Genomic DNA, 17588 nt, shown 5'->3' on the forward strand with positions numbered 1-17588 from the left:
TATTTTGCAGCGTGTAGAGTACCTATATACCTACATATTAATTATGTTTAATAATTATTATAAATATTCTCCTATACTATACTAATATACTATTAAAATGCATAAAGGTTTATTAATAAAATGTAAATTGACAAACTGTACATGTTACTAGCTAATATGACATTATTTATAAATAGTGTACCTATATTGTGTGACTTTACTTTCGGAACTAACAAGGCAAATAACATTAAAAAAACCTCAATTCTAATAAAAATACAAACTTTGGTCAAAAGTATAAATTGAAATAATGATTACACATCTTTAAGCTTAATATAATTGTTGATAAAAAGCTATTTTATTTTTATTACACAATAATTAAACTTTAAAATCGTGTAATTGATTATTAGTTGATTATTATTAAGTATTTCTACAATTAGTAGACATTTCAAATGCATCTTTATTTTTGGTATTGGAACTAGTTCCAGAGGTGGTGTTATTAATTATTCTAGTAGATGCAGTAGATGTCTTAAAAAGTTGAAACCATGGCCAAAGTTTTTTGTTTAATAAATTTAAAACACATTTTTTACAAACAAAAATTAAAAAAATGAACACTCCTTGCAACGAGTTCCTTGAAACGCACCACACTAAGTCAGAACCATTTTAACCTGATGCCAATGATGTAATTTCCGTTAACCAATTGACACCCATGACGATGAATAATTTCAAATACAGCATGAATCTGAAATACAATATATTTCTAATTTCAAACATAATTTTTACAAATTAATTTAATGAATTTAAATTATATTTGTATCAAATTCATTGAGTAAGTAAATATCATAGTTTCTATTGCTAATGCCCATAAATTGTATAGATACCTAATGTAACATATTAATAATACAATTTTGTCTGTACAACTTTCAGTTACCGTGGTCCACATTCTTTTGGCTTTCAGATCCACAGAGTACATATGTTTCACAATCATTATTGCCGTGTGTATAAATATTAATAGATTACTAAATAACAGAATACCAATAGGACTATAAAAATATAACAACGTGGCTAAATATGCTAAAAATTAATTTATAAATATTTAAAAACAACATGCCTAAATGTTTTTTATTTAAAATGTTAACTCTATGTATATAATTTTAATATATTGTAGTAATTACACCCATGAACTTGGCCTACCGACATGAAAATATCAATATGAAAATTATGCAAATATTTTGTGAGTAATTTTCGAGAATTTACAAGTATACTTCTAGAATTTACGAGTATCTTTAACATAATCTACTGGAGAGTGGGCAAACTTCATGTAGGCATGTATAGAGCCAATATTGGCATCGGGATCAATACTAACATAATATTATGGACATGGAATCATTGGTTTCGCAACTTGGGAAGGTGACGTCATCGCTGCGTTTACTGCTTAGGGTATACTGATAGGAAAACAACAGACGTTTTACGTAACTGTTTAAATTCAAATAACAAGTGCATCAAATCGAAAAAATTCCTGATGGACCCATAGGTATATGCGCTTAAAAAAAAAATAAGAAATCTCATTCGGTTGTCTCGCGTAACAATATTAAGGCCTTAACCGGTTAACTGCGTCCCTACCTCAAACTTGTCGTCGAGCGATGCGTTGAGTGCCGAGCATTTCCCTTCCACGTACGCCCAGTTCTGCGGGCAGCACTTGCGTAGACACATTTCCACTGCGCACGTGCACAGGACGTAACCGCCGCCCTGAACCGGACGGTACGCGGCCGACGGATACGCTTTTTTCGGTTTCCCGGCCCACAGTACGTCGTTTGCCTGGTAAGCGTTTTCGGGCGCCGGTCTGGAAGCGTTCATCGGACACTGCTCGTTGGCAAAGGCCGCGGCCGGCGGCAGCAACACAAGCAGCACCGGCAGCCACGGGAGCGGACGGGCCATCTCGAATGTGCCTAGGTGTGACGGGACTATCAATCATCACACGAAGCAGCAGTCGTCGTCGGTATAAACGAAACAAAGACAATTGATAATACGACGGAGTAATAACGTTCTGCCGCGCACACGATCGGACGTGACGCGCGCGATGCGACTGTTGGCCGTATGGTGTGCCTGTTGAGTGCTCGCTTGTTCGCTGTGCTGACTGCGGGCTGCGCCGAGGAAGTAAATCGACGGGCTCGCGTATTTGCGTGATGACCTAACCCAGCCTAACCTAACCTTCACACAATCATTTTTTTAGTTATATTATAATATGCATATTAGAAAAAATACATTTATCATAAGAATAAAAAGTCATTGGCAAATATTACTTTTATTTAATAATTCAATAAGACATTTTTCTGGTTTATTAGATAAGAGGATATTTTCCAACCTATTATTATGTGGAAAAAATATATATTGATTCAGGGGGGGGGGAAATGTCTCAGTCCAGGGGGGAAGGAACGTTCAGTACCGCTAAAATCCACGTGGGTCTTCCAAATACCGTATTGTAATTTGTAGTGATTACAGTAGTATAAAATGTTAGTATAATATGATATAGTGATTATACAGTGCTTTAAGTTATAAATACCTTAGATGTAGAGTTCTAAATCTAAGTTTTAAGTCTCTAAACTAAAAGTCTCTTGTGGTAAGTTAGAAAAAGAAGTGGTGTTTTATATTTGTAAAAATTCAAATACGTTTGGATACATGTGACTTTGTTGCATAGGTGCAGGAGTAGCATTCTTTTTTTCAAAGTTCCCTAATAACATTTCGGGTTTCTTTGCCAAAGTTTAAATTTCTTTTTTAAATATTTCATCAACAGTTTTATAAAATAAAACAATACTGTCTTGTACAATGTACATATTATATGATCTTCATCATAACCGTTTTCCTCGAGTATAGAGAATGAATAAGCTTTACAACGTACCTTGTTAGGTGACTTATCAATCTGTTTCCAACCCATTCATCTATAGTAACGGAATAAATATCGATTCTCAGTGGCAATATATTTCCGTGTTATCAAATTGAATATCGGTTGCTACTTGAAACTTTAATGTAATATATTTGTATAGAAAATGTACTATACCTATCTGCCTAAAGCTATTATTTTATTTTCAGCTGAGCATCCGGCGCAGTATTATAACTCATAAGTTACAAATCATAATGTTGTGGCAAAATTGCGTTTTTCGATGAGTATCTTGGTTGGCCAATGGCCCACTGAAAGTTATATTATAATTTATATTATGAAGTTAAGATGGGGTGAAATGACCGTGTCCTATTTAATGACGTATTCATGGGAAATGTGCTTCGTCGGGTCCCCCCCCCCCCTGCGACACCTAATCCTCAGTATAAATTTAAAATATAGTTCAAACGATTGGTACGGTTAATGTTGACTAATTCTATATTTTTTAAATATTTTGTTTATTTAATTCGTATGAATGTACTTAGATGTATTAATTAATCTATATTATTAATTTGGCTACGATCCCGTACTAGCCGTACTATTAATAAAATAAAAATTTAAATTAATAAAAACCAAAGTTTGTGTGTGTGTAAGCGACCCACAAGTCACAACCAAGTCTATCGCATTTATGATTCTAAAAGTCGGTACATAGGTAATCACTAATCTTATACCCGAGAATATACACCTCAAAGCCAATATTTAAAATTTTGCATTTTAAAGAAGTGCTCACACAAGGATTTATTCAAGGATTTGGTTCACAAAAAAACGAATATTTTTTTATTTATATAAGGTGTAGCCATTGCCCATTAATTACAGAAAATAAATAGTTATTATAATTGTATATAATTTTTACCTACCCGTATTTTATCATTTTTATAACTGATAAAAACAACCCAATAATAACCGTGTTGAACATCTGTGCAGTTTACATTCAACAGAGTTTAAGAATGGGTAAATCAACGGACATTTAATTTATCACAGGCCAACGCCATGCTGGGTCAGCTAGTAAATCATAATTAATGTAAAATAATATAGCTAATAATATATGGTACTGCAGTGGTGTAAAACGTAGGTACAATACACTTCGCTTGACAATAATAATTTTAAAAAAAAAATTCCAACTAAAAGGCGAGTGAATTTCCTAGTGATTTATATGGTAAGCTTGCTTGCCGACACATAGTTTTCTATCATTATAATATATTTCACGAGTATTCATCGCGATTATATTTGTTACGCTTTTATTATAACATTTATGCATTTACTTTAACAGCTGATTATACGTCTTGTCGTGTTTACGAACGGTTTCGTTGAACTTGTTGATTATTATTTTTACTTTGAATAATGTTCCGCGCTTGCCTAAGTGCAAGTGTCACTGTGGTGGGCGTACGCCTCGGCTTACGCGATGGGCGGCGCGTACAGGCTCCTCGGCGAGATGATCGCGGCCAACGTCAAGACCAAGGCTGCCTGCTTGTTCGCTGCGTGCGTATTGTTCCTGGCCGGCGCCTCGTTTCTCTTCGACGGCCTCTACACCATATTAATGCCCCTAGCGTTTGGTGTCTACTCCAATTACTCCATGTACTCCTCGTCCGGGCCACCGCCGTCGCCTTCATCGTGGTCGAGACCAAGGGAAAAACCTTTCTGGAGATGGAGATGGAGACGTTCTTGACCTTTGCAGTAGTACGCCATCGTTCGTGGTTGTCGTGTTTTATTATTAAAATTAATTATTATTATTTTTTTTATTATTTTTTATTATTATTCTTTGATTACGAGTCGACCAAAGAATTTATGACGTCATATAATATAATATTATAATATTGTACGGGATCATATAATATTATCTGTATTACCGACAGCTTTCACCGGGAAAAAAATGATCATTAAATACGGCACACGCAGTGTTTTGATTCAAGTGTAATAACTTCTTGAGAAATTCGGCTTAGCCAATTTATCCGGTGAACATGAAAAACAAGAACAAAGCAGATTTTTTAACACGGTTGTTTCGTAGAATTTATTTGTCTTAAAGTCACTTATAAAAACTGGAAAGGTTACGCCAGGAGGGTAATTTTATTTCCCCGCTCAATTTTACGGGAACTGGAGTTGAGTTTATAAAACTTTATTTTAAACAACTTCCTTATAGTGAGCTGCTGTATAATTCTTAAATACCACTTGGATAAAAACGAATCGATTAAAACTTAATGACAATTACACGAAAAATATTATTTTGGCCCTACTTTCAATTTTATGTAAGAAATATATTATATATTTTGGCGATAAAAATTCACCTAAAGATCACTTATTTCAAAGTCCTCAATGAAGACCTTTGTCTACGAAAGACTGAAATCCACGTAAAAATAAATATACCCGTTTTGAATATTGCCCAGGGTCACGAACAGAAACTTTAATTTGATGTATATATGTTTTATAAAATATGTATGGGTATTAGATGTAGGCACCAATAGTTGTATAGATGAATATAGTATTGTTGTATATTTGTTGTTTATATTATGTATATGTGTTTATAAAAAGTGTGATCATGATTTTAATGTAACACTAAATATTTTTGCCGGAACTTTAAGTAAATTCGAGTTACTTAAAAAAACAAAAAAAATAATTACATATTTTTTTTTTTAAGTGAGCTATAGTTCAACTTTCTTATCATACCATTCATACCTCTTATAACTGTATCACCTCCATTACAATAAAAAACAAATAATATTATAGAGGTAAGTTTATTGTCCAGTAAGTGAGTCTTTGAGTTGAGAGGAATTGTGATTTCTTATATTTGTTTGGCAGTATAACTTGATCAGTGCCAATATCATAAAATTTTAATATTTATATAACAATTATATATGTGACAGGAGCCTGATTCTTTTTTGTCTGTTGCATTCGCATATGTTTTGGTAGTAGATACTATAAATTCAAAAATTCTCATTGGCATATTATGATGATATGTAGAATTCATATTTTGGCCAATTATGGTTTTCGCAAAAGAAACATAATTATATCGTGTGTTCCTTATAATTTGTGTTTACTATATATTTGCAGTTCTTGCGATTTTTTTTTGTTTTAAATAAATATCACTTTTTTACATATTTTATAAAACGATAACAGTGCATTGTTTAATATCACGAGAAACATACTTATACTCTCTGGTATTAGTAATAATATGATGGAATTTCCACACAAATACACTACACATTAATACATATCATTCTGTTCACCAAAACGATTTTTTTCTTAAAACCATCAAAACGTTGAAATATTATTATAATATGCATTGCTACCGGATCAAAAATCATACATGTTCGTATTATTAAAATTTATAACACTACAACTAGTGTTAAATCTACCGAATTTCGGAACGTTGAATAATGTATTAGAGTTACCATAATGTTATTGAATATCGATGTGCAATAGGAAAATCTCATTGATAAATGGAATTCATTTGACGCGCGTGTGGATGTCAAAGGACGGAAAACAATTGAGTTTAAATCAAATAGGCGGAAATGTGGAATTATAATATAAGTATAATGTAATATGTATTATATACAAACGTACATGGTTATCAAAATTTCATGTTATACGAAATTGGCGAGAGTAACATTCTGCTCGCATAAACAATCCTCACAAGTTTTGTAATGCAAAATTCGGACAATCCTTTATGTGTGGAATGTAATCATTACAAGACATTATATCACTATAGTGGTGGCAGTGGCTGAATGATGTACGCTGTGAGTGAAATAAAAGGTCGAACGGCAACGAAGAGAGGACTGAGGAGAAGATAATAGCAGCGTAGTTGACAAATACACTGAATTACGTATATTATTTCGAATTTTTATAAAAAAAAATACTAAAACAGAGAAACACATAATTTACAGTACACACAAATCTGACGTATAACGACTAACGGCCACAAATAAAGATATAAAAAGACATGGAATAATTATTTATTTTCAAAATATTTAGACTAATTGCAAGCTATTTATATTATCATGAACCTATATTTATTCCACTAAACGGTACATCGGTTGTAATTCATATTATGTTACCAATAGCCTTAAAATAGGTAATACATAATTTGTTACAAATAAGTTCAACCCAACGAATTATGAAAACACCAATAATAACATAAAGTAGCCTAGTATACACCTAGGTATCCTTAGAAATAGATGCTTATCCATCTGTCCTCTTCTCTCAGTTTTTACGATATTTTGTTGAATACTCAACGATTTACCGTTGAATTAAAATTTAACCCATAATTCATTAAAACGACCTAACCTAACCTACCCAAAGACGGGTTACGTTTGAAACCTACTATTTAGCAGAATCTAGTTTCGTTGTTTTTTTTTTTATATACATTTTTATTCCGTGTTTAATTTTTAATAATATATTTCTTGACTCTCGCTGTAGTCAAGGATGCATTAATATTTCAATTTTAATGTTATTTTATTTTTAGTGGTTATTGGGCGAGCCTAAATACTCCAATCTTAAAGATCCATATTGTGCACACTTTACTGCACTTCAGTCGTAGCTTACTAGACATCTTGAAGCACGTCTTGCGTCTGTAGTTTATAGATATCGACAGGTGCGTACACACGGGTGAGGGGTTTGGGGTTCACCCCCCTCCTCTTAAAATAATTAGTTGTGTAATTTATTTATATCAATCATCTATGATCCCTCCCAATAACTACTATGACCCCCTCCCCTCTAATTTTTATTTGTTTACGTGCCTGGATGTTGGTAGACACTAGATTGGCTTGCGATCACTGTAGTATTTCTAAGTATTATTTCTACTATTTTTTTTATTATTTTAGTTTATTTTTTAGTATTTTGAATAAAATAACAGCTACTTGATTCGATTTCCAGTAAAATTGAAGGAAACAAAATAACAGCCACGCAAGTGTATGATGATAGCAACGCTCGTTATAATATAGTCGTAAGTTGTAGGCATGCCTCCGCGCACTGGGGCTAGGAACTAAAGCTCAATGCATTTCGTGCACATATCATATATTATAATATTAGGTGTATAATGCCAATACATCACGATGTAATATTTAAACCAACAAATATCATACCTATATACGACAATAGTATACAAGCAATATAATATACAAGCGATATATACAAGCTATATATATATATAAGCAATATATACAAGCGATGTATATATATATATAAGCAATACATACATCTATACTTCTAAACAATGTGTACCGGTGTTGTACCTAATATAATATGCCTCGCGCGCATATTATATCCGCAGTTTTCTGTTATTTTTATTTATACATATTTGCCTATACACACCTAAATATTAAACGACGACGACGACGACCAGAGCCGCGACCGTTCTCCGCCCGTGTAAATCACGTCGATCTCGCGTGCGTATAATATCGTTCAACAATATATTACTATACGATATGTATATACATACGGCGTATACATTATACGACTTCGGCGAGTACCTACTACCCTGCATGCGCGCGTGTTTCGCCCGTGTCCGGTATATAGGGTGTGGCGCTGTACACACGACCTAACGGAATATTATTACATATATATATATATTTATTGCATATCGCGCGTCTCCCGTCACGTACCACGATAAATCAAATATATATATATATATACACACACCATATATATATATATATATATATATACAGATTCGAGCGGGTTAATCAGATCGCCTATATTAACCGGGGACTTGTGTGTATACATAATAAATATTAAGTATATATGTATAGTATACATTTGTGGGTACTGCGTATAGGTAATAGGTATCGTATATATATATATAATACACCCGCTTACACGCGCTTACACGTGTACGTGAGCCGCAGTCGCGACGCGTTACACATAAGGTCAGATCCGTTCGCATCGTTGCGTGCAATATAATATCATGTACAAGTGCACATGTCTATATTATAGTATCGGTAGGTCAGGCTAGAACGCGTGTCGTAGATCGGCAGACGGCGGTCCGTGCGAATCTCGTCCCATTCGTGTGACCAGTGTACCGCGGATCTACAAATTATGTAACCCGAAGTACGACATAATATTAGCGCCCCTATATATAATATGCCTTATACGAGTTTAAAATTTGAAATTTCCGATGATTAGCGCCCGGGCATGGGTCACTGATCGCCGCCCCCCCCCCCCCCCAGATCCGGTACTGCGTGTTCGGTATAAATTTGGTGACGTCGAAAAACAAAAATTAATAAGACTACACTGCAACGACGGTAATCGCGGTCTCGCACCAAACAGAGAATAAAAAAAAAAAAAAATCGATTTCCAGTACGTATTTACATTACAATATTTACAACTATAAGCACGAAGCGGAATGAATACTACTTATATTGTTACAATAACAACAGTTATTGTAGGTACGTAGTGACGACGACGTCACATCCACTGCGCAGGCTTTATACCAAAGCCCTACATCAATAATAATAAAATCCGCACAGTTCGGTTTTTCAGACTTCGAGTGGTACGGCGATAAAGTATTGCTTTCACGATGATTTTTGTTTTTACTGTTATTGTATATTATTTTTGTCGTTTTTTTTCCCGCCAGTGAATTTCCGGATTATTATTTATTGCTCGTGTAAAATAGTACATAATATATTATATTAATATATTTTTCTGAAATTTAATGCATATTTTGAAAAAAGTATATTCGATAAGGCTCTAATGACTAATATGTTTATGAGTTACTACACAAAGGAAAATAACATTGTGTGACTTTTTAATTTTTTATAACTGACGTTGCACCTTATAATAATATATAATGTATAGCGTTGAAAGCGGCAAAAGCTATATACATTTTTTTTTCATTCTAAGACATCCCACGTGACCTGTCATGTGCATTGACTTCATGGAAAATCGGAAGAAATAAAAGCAAAAATTCAAAATATCTAAAAAAAAAAAAACATAAAACACTTATGCCTACACTTTAACCTACTGCAATAATAATTGTATTTTAAAAACGTCGTATTTCGAATAAATTAAACATTCACTTTTATTCATAAAACAATATTATTCTGAAATACGCATTTGCATGCCTACGTTTAAAAATATATATTCAAAATATATACACTTTTTGATGATTTTTTTAGCACATTTAAATGAATGCACATACGAACCATAATATGCGGTTTTTGCGCATTTATATCCATATGTAGAATTCCAGGACCTACATATTCACAGTGCGAATGGGTTTCAATATCAAAAAGTATGAGATCGTTATGATAATATTGTACACGCCCTATATATATAACCACTACCTACGATGTATTCGCAGCAGATACCATAATATCCTTCCCTTTTCAGGCAAACGGAACAGGTGGTGCAGGTGCATCTCCGTCGTGATCAGGGATGAAGACGGTAAATAGAATTGATAGGTGCGACGATATATTATTATTATTATTATTATTATTATATCCCTGAGCCGAGATTACGTTATACGCGGTCCATCTATCATGCATATTATTATTATATTATAGTAAATATATTACACACATATGTATATTATAATCGTTACATGTTCGTATGCATACGGCGTGTACAAATATGGCCATATGTAATAATAAATATTGTACGTATTATGCAGGCGCGTTCACACCTCCTCTGCCAGACAAACTCCTTCCATTGCAGCTTTTTGTCCATATAAACGTATATTATGACTACTTCTTGGCGTACGGCCCGTTGTGTAAACCTGCAACTTTAATAATGATAATATGTATACCGACTGGCGAACGTTCGTAATTTTATTCACGAAACAAGTTTTAATTGAAACGATTTTACGAATCGATGAAACGTATTACAACATTATTTATTATATTGACATGCACTAAAGCTGTATACATGTAATGTGCACAAATAAATGTAAAAATATAAAATTATTTAAAAAAAATTTTTATTCAAATTAATAATCCTAGGCAACGGCTGGTCTTGGGAGTTGTCAGTGTGTAACTCAAAAGCAAACAACCGTAAGTGCTTGCATTTTCACAAAATGATTATGCTAAAATTTTCTGTACACGATAAAATTTTTTAAACTTTTTGAGCTATTTTGAGACATTTATAACTTTTTAGATTTTTTTTTTTTAGTATTTTTACATAAAATTTTGTTTAACAAAGAAATATTTACACTGGTTACAGAAAAAACCTAAACTATTCCTGTACAATATAGTCACGATTTTCACAAGCCATATAAATATATATTAATAGCAAATAAAAACCAATTTAATAGCTGATGTAACATCCAAAACGTTTATTTATGTAAATCATAATAGAATTTGCAGTTTAACAATCTTTATATATTATAATCTTGGTATAACTTTTAATTTAAACTAGCGTTCGAACGGCTGCAACCCGAATCGGTATGATACCTAATTGAGAAGGTTCTATTTTTTTTTCGGATTTATATACCCATATACCAAGCGCAACAGAATAAGCGTCGGACGAATCTTTTCGTCCGTTTCCACGTTGAGCGCCGCTTGGGTTTAACCGCGGTGGTCACCGGGTCTGTCCCATCACACCGGCGGATTACAGGCTCCTGCGGAAAACTCGCGTGCACTAGCTGCTTCAGCTGCAGTCTGTACGTGAGATTTAGTTCAGCCGTCTTCAAACTCGAGAGTGTCTCGATCGAAACTCGCGCCGGAACGTACTCGATGTCGTCCGAAATAAACCGCACCGCGGTGTTCGGCAATGAACTGGAACGGCGTCTCGGCGGATCCGCGAAATCGCCGATTGACTTCGGCACGCGTCCGAAGATGCAGCCACGGCGACGAGACGGGCCGCGTCTCGATCTTGACTTCGGTGGCAACGATAGCGTCATTGTTGCCGTGTTGACCAACGAAATGTATAAAGACGGAACTTTGAACTGACATAGTTTGCCACGACCATTTCGGTCGGGCCAATTCACGGTCCGACCGAAATCGAGTCGCCTGCAGCAGACGGTGAATCGATTGATACCGTCTCGTGCATCACCGCGGCACACGGTATCGGACGCATCACCCGCACAAGCCATTTTTACTGCGATGTTCGGCATTTGACTGTATCGCCTGGACGCAGAACCGGCAAAATCACCGCGACTTTCCAACACGATTCAAACAGGTCGGTTAAAGCTCGTCGATAACTAGGTTCACCTCGATCGATTCGGTGAACGGTGAGCGAATCTCGACTTTGAACGATGTATTCTGTACAGAAAGTGCAGCGATATTTGACATGTCCTTCGGGCCTCGGACAGGATAGCGTAATTTTACTGTATTCGATTTGAATGCAATGATTGCATTCGATAAAAAACGATTCTGAGCGGACGAGGGAATCTTTTTTATTTAATTTTATTCGTTTCTATGGTGATAAACAAAGCGTTTTAAGAACAGCTTAAGAACGATTTATATAAATAGGTAATTTATATAATTATAATTATAATTTATAATTAGGAAATATCATAAAAATGAAAAAAAATATAAAAGAAAAGAAAAACCTCATAAGTTGCTCAAATGTTTTGAAAATTTTACCATGTCTAATATAAGTAAACAACCCAAATTTCAAACCCAAATAGCTCAAAAATTGCTAAAATTTTCCGAACTTTAAACCTTAAGGAACAAAATCCAAAATACAACAAAAAATATGCCTTGTAATTTTTCATTTGAAGCAATATTTCTGGTAGAAAACGTCGTCCGTAAATATTTAGTATTATAAAATCGTGAAATCGTACGTTTTTTCTCCTTTAACCGCTTTTATTTCGAGTAGAGTTTCGAAAATCAAAAAATGACCTCTTTAATGTACCAGCTCGAGAACAATGCCTTTCAGAAAAGATGCTATACTTGATACTTTTGAGCAAGTTTAGAGGGAGAAAAAGTGTTTACAGAATAAAAAAGGAAAAGAAATAGACATCATTGTAAAACCATTACATTCTTCGCTCCGCTCAGAATCTAAAAGTGCGTTATAACTTTTAAAATATAATGAATTATTTGTATAGGTAGTTTTCGCGTTGTAACAATAATATACAGAAATAATATTATATTGTGACACAGAAATGAATAATATCATTGAGTATCTAAGTTAAATGTACCGACTCTATATGGCTCAAACTTTGTTCAGTTCGTTATTTAATATTCGGTATATGGTGTTCAAAATTTATATTAACTTTTCTGTTGCCTGGAATAAAAATTCTGGTTCGCAGCAGTATATTATCAGGTAGACAATGGTACTTGCTCACGGAAGTTGTTACAATGTTAGGGATGCTATAGTTAAAGATATGTGTATAAACATTTTTTTTTAAATTAGTTTTATTTTTTGTTTTAGGTATTATAGCATCCCTAGAAATGATTAATACATACATTTTTACCCTATAGTTGAATAAGGGTGTCCCGAGCAACCGATGATTAATAAATTTAATATAATTAAGTTACCATAACAACTTTATTGATAATTTTAAATATATATTATACTAGCTGATCCTGTGCACTTATTGTTGCCGTTAAATGTACCAACTCTATATGGCTCAAACTTTGTTCAATTCGTTATTTAATATTTGGTGTATGGTGTTCAAAATTTATCTTAACTTGTCTACTGCCTGGAATAAAAATTCTGATTCGCAGCAGTATATTATCATGTAGGCGATCTACCTGCGGTAGATCGCGGACCCAGTGCTGTTAACCAAAAGTGTGCGGTTTTGTCCTGTATTTTATCGCAAGTGTGCGGTTTTAGGAGTCAACGATTTTTAAAGCACCGATGTTTTTTGTTCTTTGCTTTTTATTTCATTTTTATAAATTAAAAAAAAAAATGGACATATTATTAAGAACCTATATTTAATGACAAGTATTTATAATTAAGCGTACCTATTTCAGAGTTAAGGTAATATAATATCATTACGAATTTACGATATAATATTAACACCAAAACTATAGTATATCGTATTATATTATTCAATAATTTAATTGATGAGATACAATCATACTCAACACATGAGATACTCATCGGATCTACTAATGAAAATACCTATAAGTACTTATATAATTAATATTAATTCACATCAACATAGTTTTTCCATTTTTTGCGTAAACAATAGTTTTATCGCGTCAGCTCTGCTATACATAGGTTATATAGGTACGTCAATGTAAGTATTTTATCAATCATCCATACTAGGCATACACATTTTCAAATATTTGGTACTTGGATGCTTTTTTATGCTTCTTTTTTTCGTACTACCGTTTGTGAAAATCTACATTTATTAACGATGAGTTATGAACATAAGTACTAATATATTCAATATTCATGTAAAAATTGTATATAAGATCTTATATTTATTGTTAACTAACGGAAAGCTGGACACGACGATATTATGATCTGTTAGGGGATCCGATAGCTATACAATAGAAAACACACGAATTATGAATAGTATTGTTTAAACTTAAGAAAATAATTTCTTCAAACATAGGTACTTACTGAATTATATATATTATATTAGATATCTAATGAAGGATTTAATACTTCAATTAAAATACAAATTTTTGGAGGAGAAAATTTTAATATTAGAGAGGTTAGTATTTAATAACTACAGTTAAAATTTTTTTTTTTTTAAAGTAAAATACACAAGTACCTCTATACCTATATAATATTATATCAGTAACCAGCGCTCGTGTTGAAGTTTTCTTGTGGTCGCCTGTCGGCAGTGCATCCACCATAAAATGATAATATGATGATTTGAATTATGTATTTTACATATTTGTTCGCGTCTGCAACTACTCTAGTATATACTTATAATATTATATATTACTACCTACTATATTATATTATAATGATTATTATAATATTATACCATGCAGGATGCAGCCCACCGTGGTATAATATGTACGCTCATGCACGCATACACACACACAAACGTACAGAGTTGTAAGTTGATGTGAATAATTAACAGTACGCTCATTACTCGGTAGGTAGGTACTCGCATATACATCCCATTGTTTGACAGATACGTCCCAACGAAATGTCATTCCGAGTATTCTCTCTTAATGTTTCTCACAAAATGTTTTATTTTATAGAAGTATTATAACTATTTTTAATTTAATTTTAATTGGGGAACAATACACCCCCCCCCCCCCCCCACAATATCAACTATAGATCCAATTTACTCAATTTTTTATCAAAAGCCTTCATTATGTTTATATTTCTGAGCATATTGTTACGGCCCCAAAAGGCGATGACGCAAAATTAATACATCAAAAAAAAAAACCATTGTACCTAAAAACAATACATTCAACGCTCCGCTCAGAATCTAAAATTGAAAAACTATGATAATATCCTTTATAATATATTATAATATACTATGTACACTGACAACGATCGCGGTCAGCCAATACGAATACGACTAATATTTCGATATTCGAGACGGGTGTACGAGAAAGTTTGCAAGCCGTTGGTGCGAGCAAAGAAACATTTATTATGTGGGGTTGAGGGTTGTGGTAAACAAAAAGTTTTATAATAACATATATAATCTTTGAATTAAAAATAATAACAAACTTTCCCATGCGGAAAGTATAACCGTTTTAGATAATAATATAACCGAGTATTAATATGACACGGTCTCCAAATGCAGAAAATACACACTATATAGCTGTGTAGTATATAAATTTACGGATGTTATACAGTCGCATTTCCATAAGGTTTATTTACCCTTTACATACCGCCTCGAAAACTTATTATATATATTTTGGTATTTATTTCAGTCCCTATGATATTAGGCAGGTACTCGTGATCCGGTCCGACGTCGCTATTAAACGGGTGGATCGCCGACAAAAAAAAAAAAAAAATAGACCGGGTGCGTGTATAGTATCCTGTGCGAATCGTCGCTATCGGATGACTTTCGGATTACAGGGCACAGGCGTGAAAATCGTGTACACTGTGCACACGCCTGTGAGAGTACGACTGTGACGTGCGTATGTGTTAAGTGTCGACGGGATTAGGTGAAAAGAGCTGTGTGAAATCCGGTACCGATATAGAAAATAAATAAATAACGCAATAAATACGGATTGTTTCGACGGGATAAAAGTAAAAAAAAAAAAAAGAAAAAAACGTAAAACAACACGGCGGAGATATACTTACACGCGAATTTCCGAAACGGTTTTAAGCGATCTCTGAGGACGTTTACGATGTGATCGCGATGGGGGAGGGGGGGGGGGGAAATGAGGCGGTAGCGTCATATTCGCCCCCTCTCGCTGTACACGGCGGTTAATCCTATAACTGATCCGTTTCGAACGTGGAGATTTAATGAATTTATGCACAAAGAAATGGATTTGTTCGTTTTTATGCGTTTACAGAAATAAATGTGTTTAACATTTCAGAGATTTATCCGAGAATCCGGCCATTTGCTGTTTGTGATGAACCGGCTATTATTATACGCTTCAAACTATACGACCAAGGTCATCGGCATTTGCGTGACACATATCTAATGGGGAAAATATGTAAAATACGTGAATACTGTTTGATTATCGCACATTGAAAAAAACAATTTTAATGATTTTTATTTCCATTTTATAGGCCTCATATTATACGAGTAATATCATGTACCTATAGGTAATACTATATTACTATGACTTGTTGTTTGTCATCAAAAACGTGATTACAAAAACATTTTTAGAGGAATAGATCGGTTAAGAAATCGAAGAATCAATTATATTTATTTAGAAAAATTAATGTTTGTTTATATATTTTTAGATTCTGAGCGAAGCGATGAATGTATTGAGTTTATAATGATGTGTGTTTTTTTTTATTTTTGTGTCTGTCATCACCATTTTAGGACAGTAAAAATGCTTGGATTTTCTTCAACAGTAACTTTTCTGATAGGGAAGTGAATCTAGTTGGTACTTTGGGGAGGGGGGGGGGGTCAAAAGTAAACATTTCCCAGTAGTTTTCAAAAGCGGTGTGAAAAACAAAAGAAAAATTAAGGAAAAACGGGAATTTTTACGCAAAATCTGTTTTCGAGAAAATCGATTTTGGTTTTTGGTGTAACTCTAAAACAAATGACCGTAGGTACATGAAATGTTGACTGAACGTTTATATTAGCATTTTCTATACACGATAAAATTTTGAAAATAATTTGACTCTTTTTGAGCTGTTAACGGACATTGTCAGTTTTAAATTTTTTTAGTTTTTTTTTCTATAAACATCAATAAAATTTTATTTGTTGGGTGAAAAAGCGTGAAAATTTAATATAAGGCTCCTGATATATCGTTCTAATAGCAGTTGAAAAATATTAAAAATACATAGGCATACATTTTTTTTATAAGCATTTAAAGTTCAAATTTTGACAAAATTTATCAAATTTATAATTTAATAATTATTTTGTAGTTAAAAATGTATAAAATGTTCAACTTTTAGCTAAGGATTGAAAATTGAAAACAAGGCTCCACGTAAATCGGTTATATATAAATATTACTTTATTCACAATAATATCATCAAATATACTTGGTAATATCATAGGCTGACTAATCGTTTTCGCTCAGAATCGTTTTTCTTATACAATGATATTATATCATTGACTTCAAATTTAACACCATCCATTACAGTGACCCACTTGTAACCTACTGTACAGCAGAGCGACATCCACTTACCCACCTTTTTTTTATTTTATAACGAGTTTTTATATTATAAGTAAGGTTCGAATTTGAAGGCATTAGCC

At 33.3% G+C, this 17588-nt stretch overlaps 1 protein-coding gene across 1 annotated transcript; it reads right to left on the reverse strand.

The window, feature by feature from the left end:
* Positions 1-492: 492 nt before the first annotated feature.
* On the reverse strand, positions 493-2065 carry LOC132940184 (uncharacterized). The gene is made up of 2 exons (XM_061007642.1): positions 1600-2065; positions 493-718 (listed from the first exon to the last, which is right to left on the reverse strand). Exons 1-2 carry the CDS (start codon positions 1912-1914, stop codon positions 629-631), a joined length of 405 nt encoding a protein of 134 aa, XP_060863625.1. The 5' UTR covers positions 1915-2065; the 3' UTR covers positions 493-628.
* Between the last annotated feature and the right edge of the window lie 15523 nt (positions 2066-17588).

Source organism: Metopolophium dirhodum, chromosome 3, assembly GCF_019925205.1.
Source record: "Metopolophium dirhodum isolate CAU chromosome 3, ASM1992520v1, whole genome shotgun sequence".
Lineage (NCBI taxonomy): Eukaryota > Metazoa > Arthropoda > Insecta > Hemiptera > Aphididae > Metopolophium > Metopolophium dirhodum.

Bases quoted from the DNA above. Each gene is read 5' to 3' on its own strand.
- LOC132940184 (XM_061007642.1), bottom strand. From the start codon at position 1,914: ATGGCCCGTCCGCTCCCGTGGCTGCCGGTGCTGCTTGTGTTGCTGCCG. The intron at 719-1,599 runs GTAGGGACGCAG...ATTGTATTTCAG, and splicing joins CGCTCGACGACAAGTTTGAG to ATTCATGCTGTATTTGAAAT.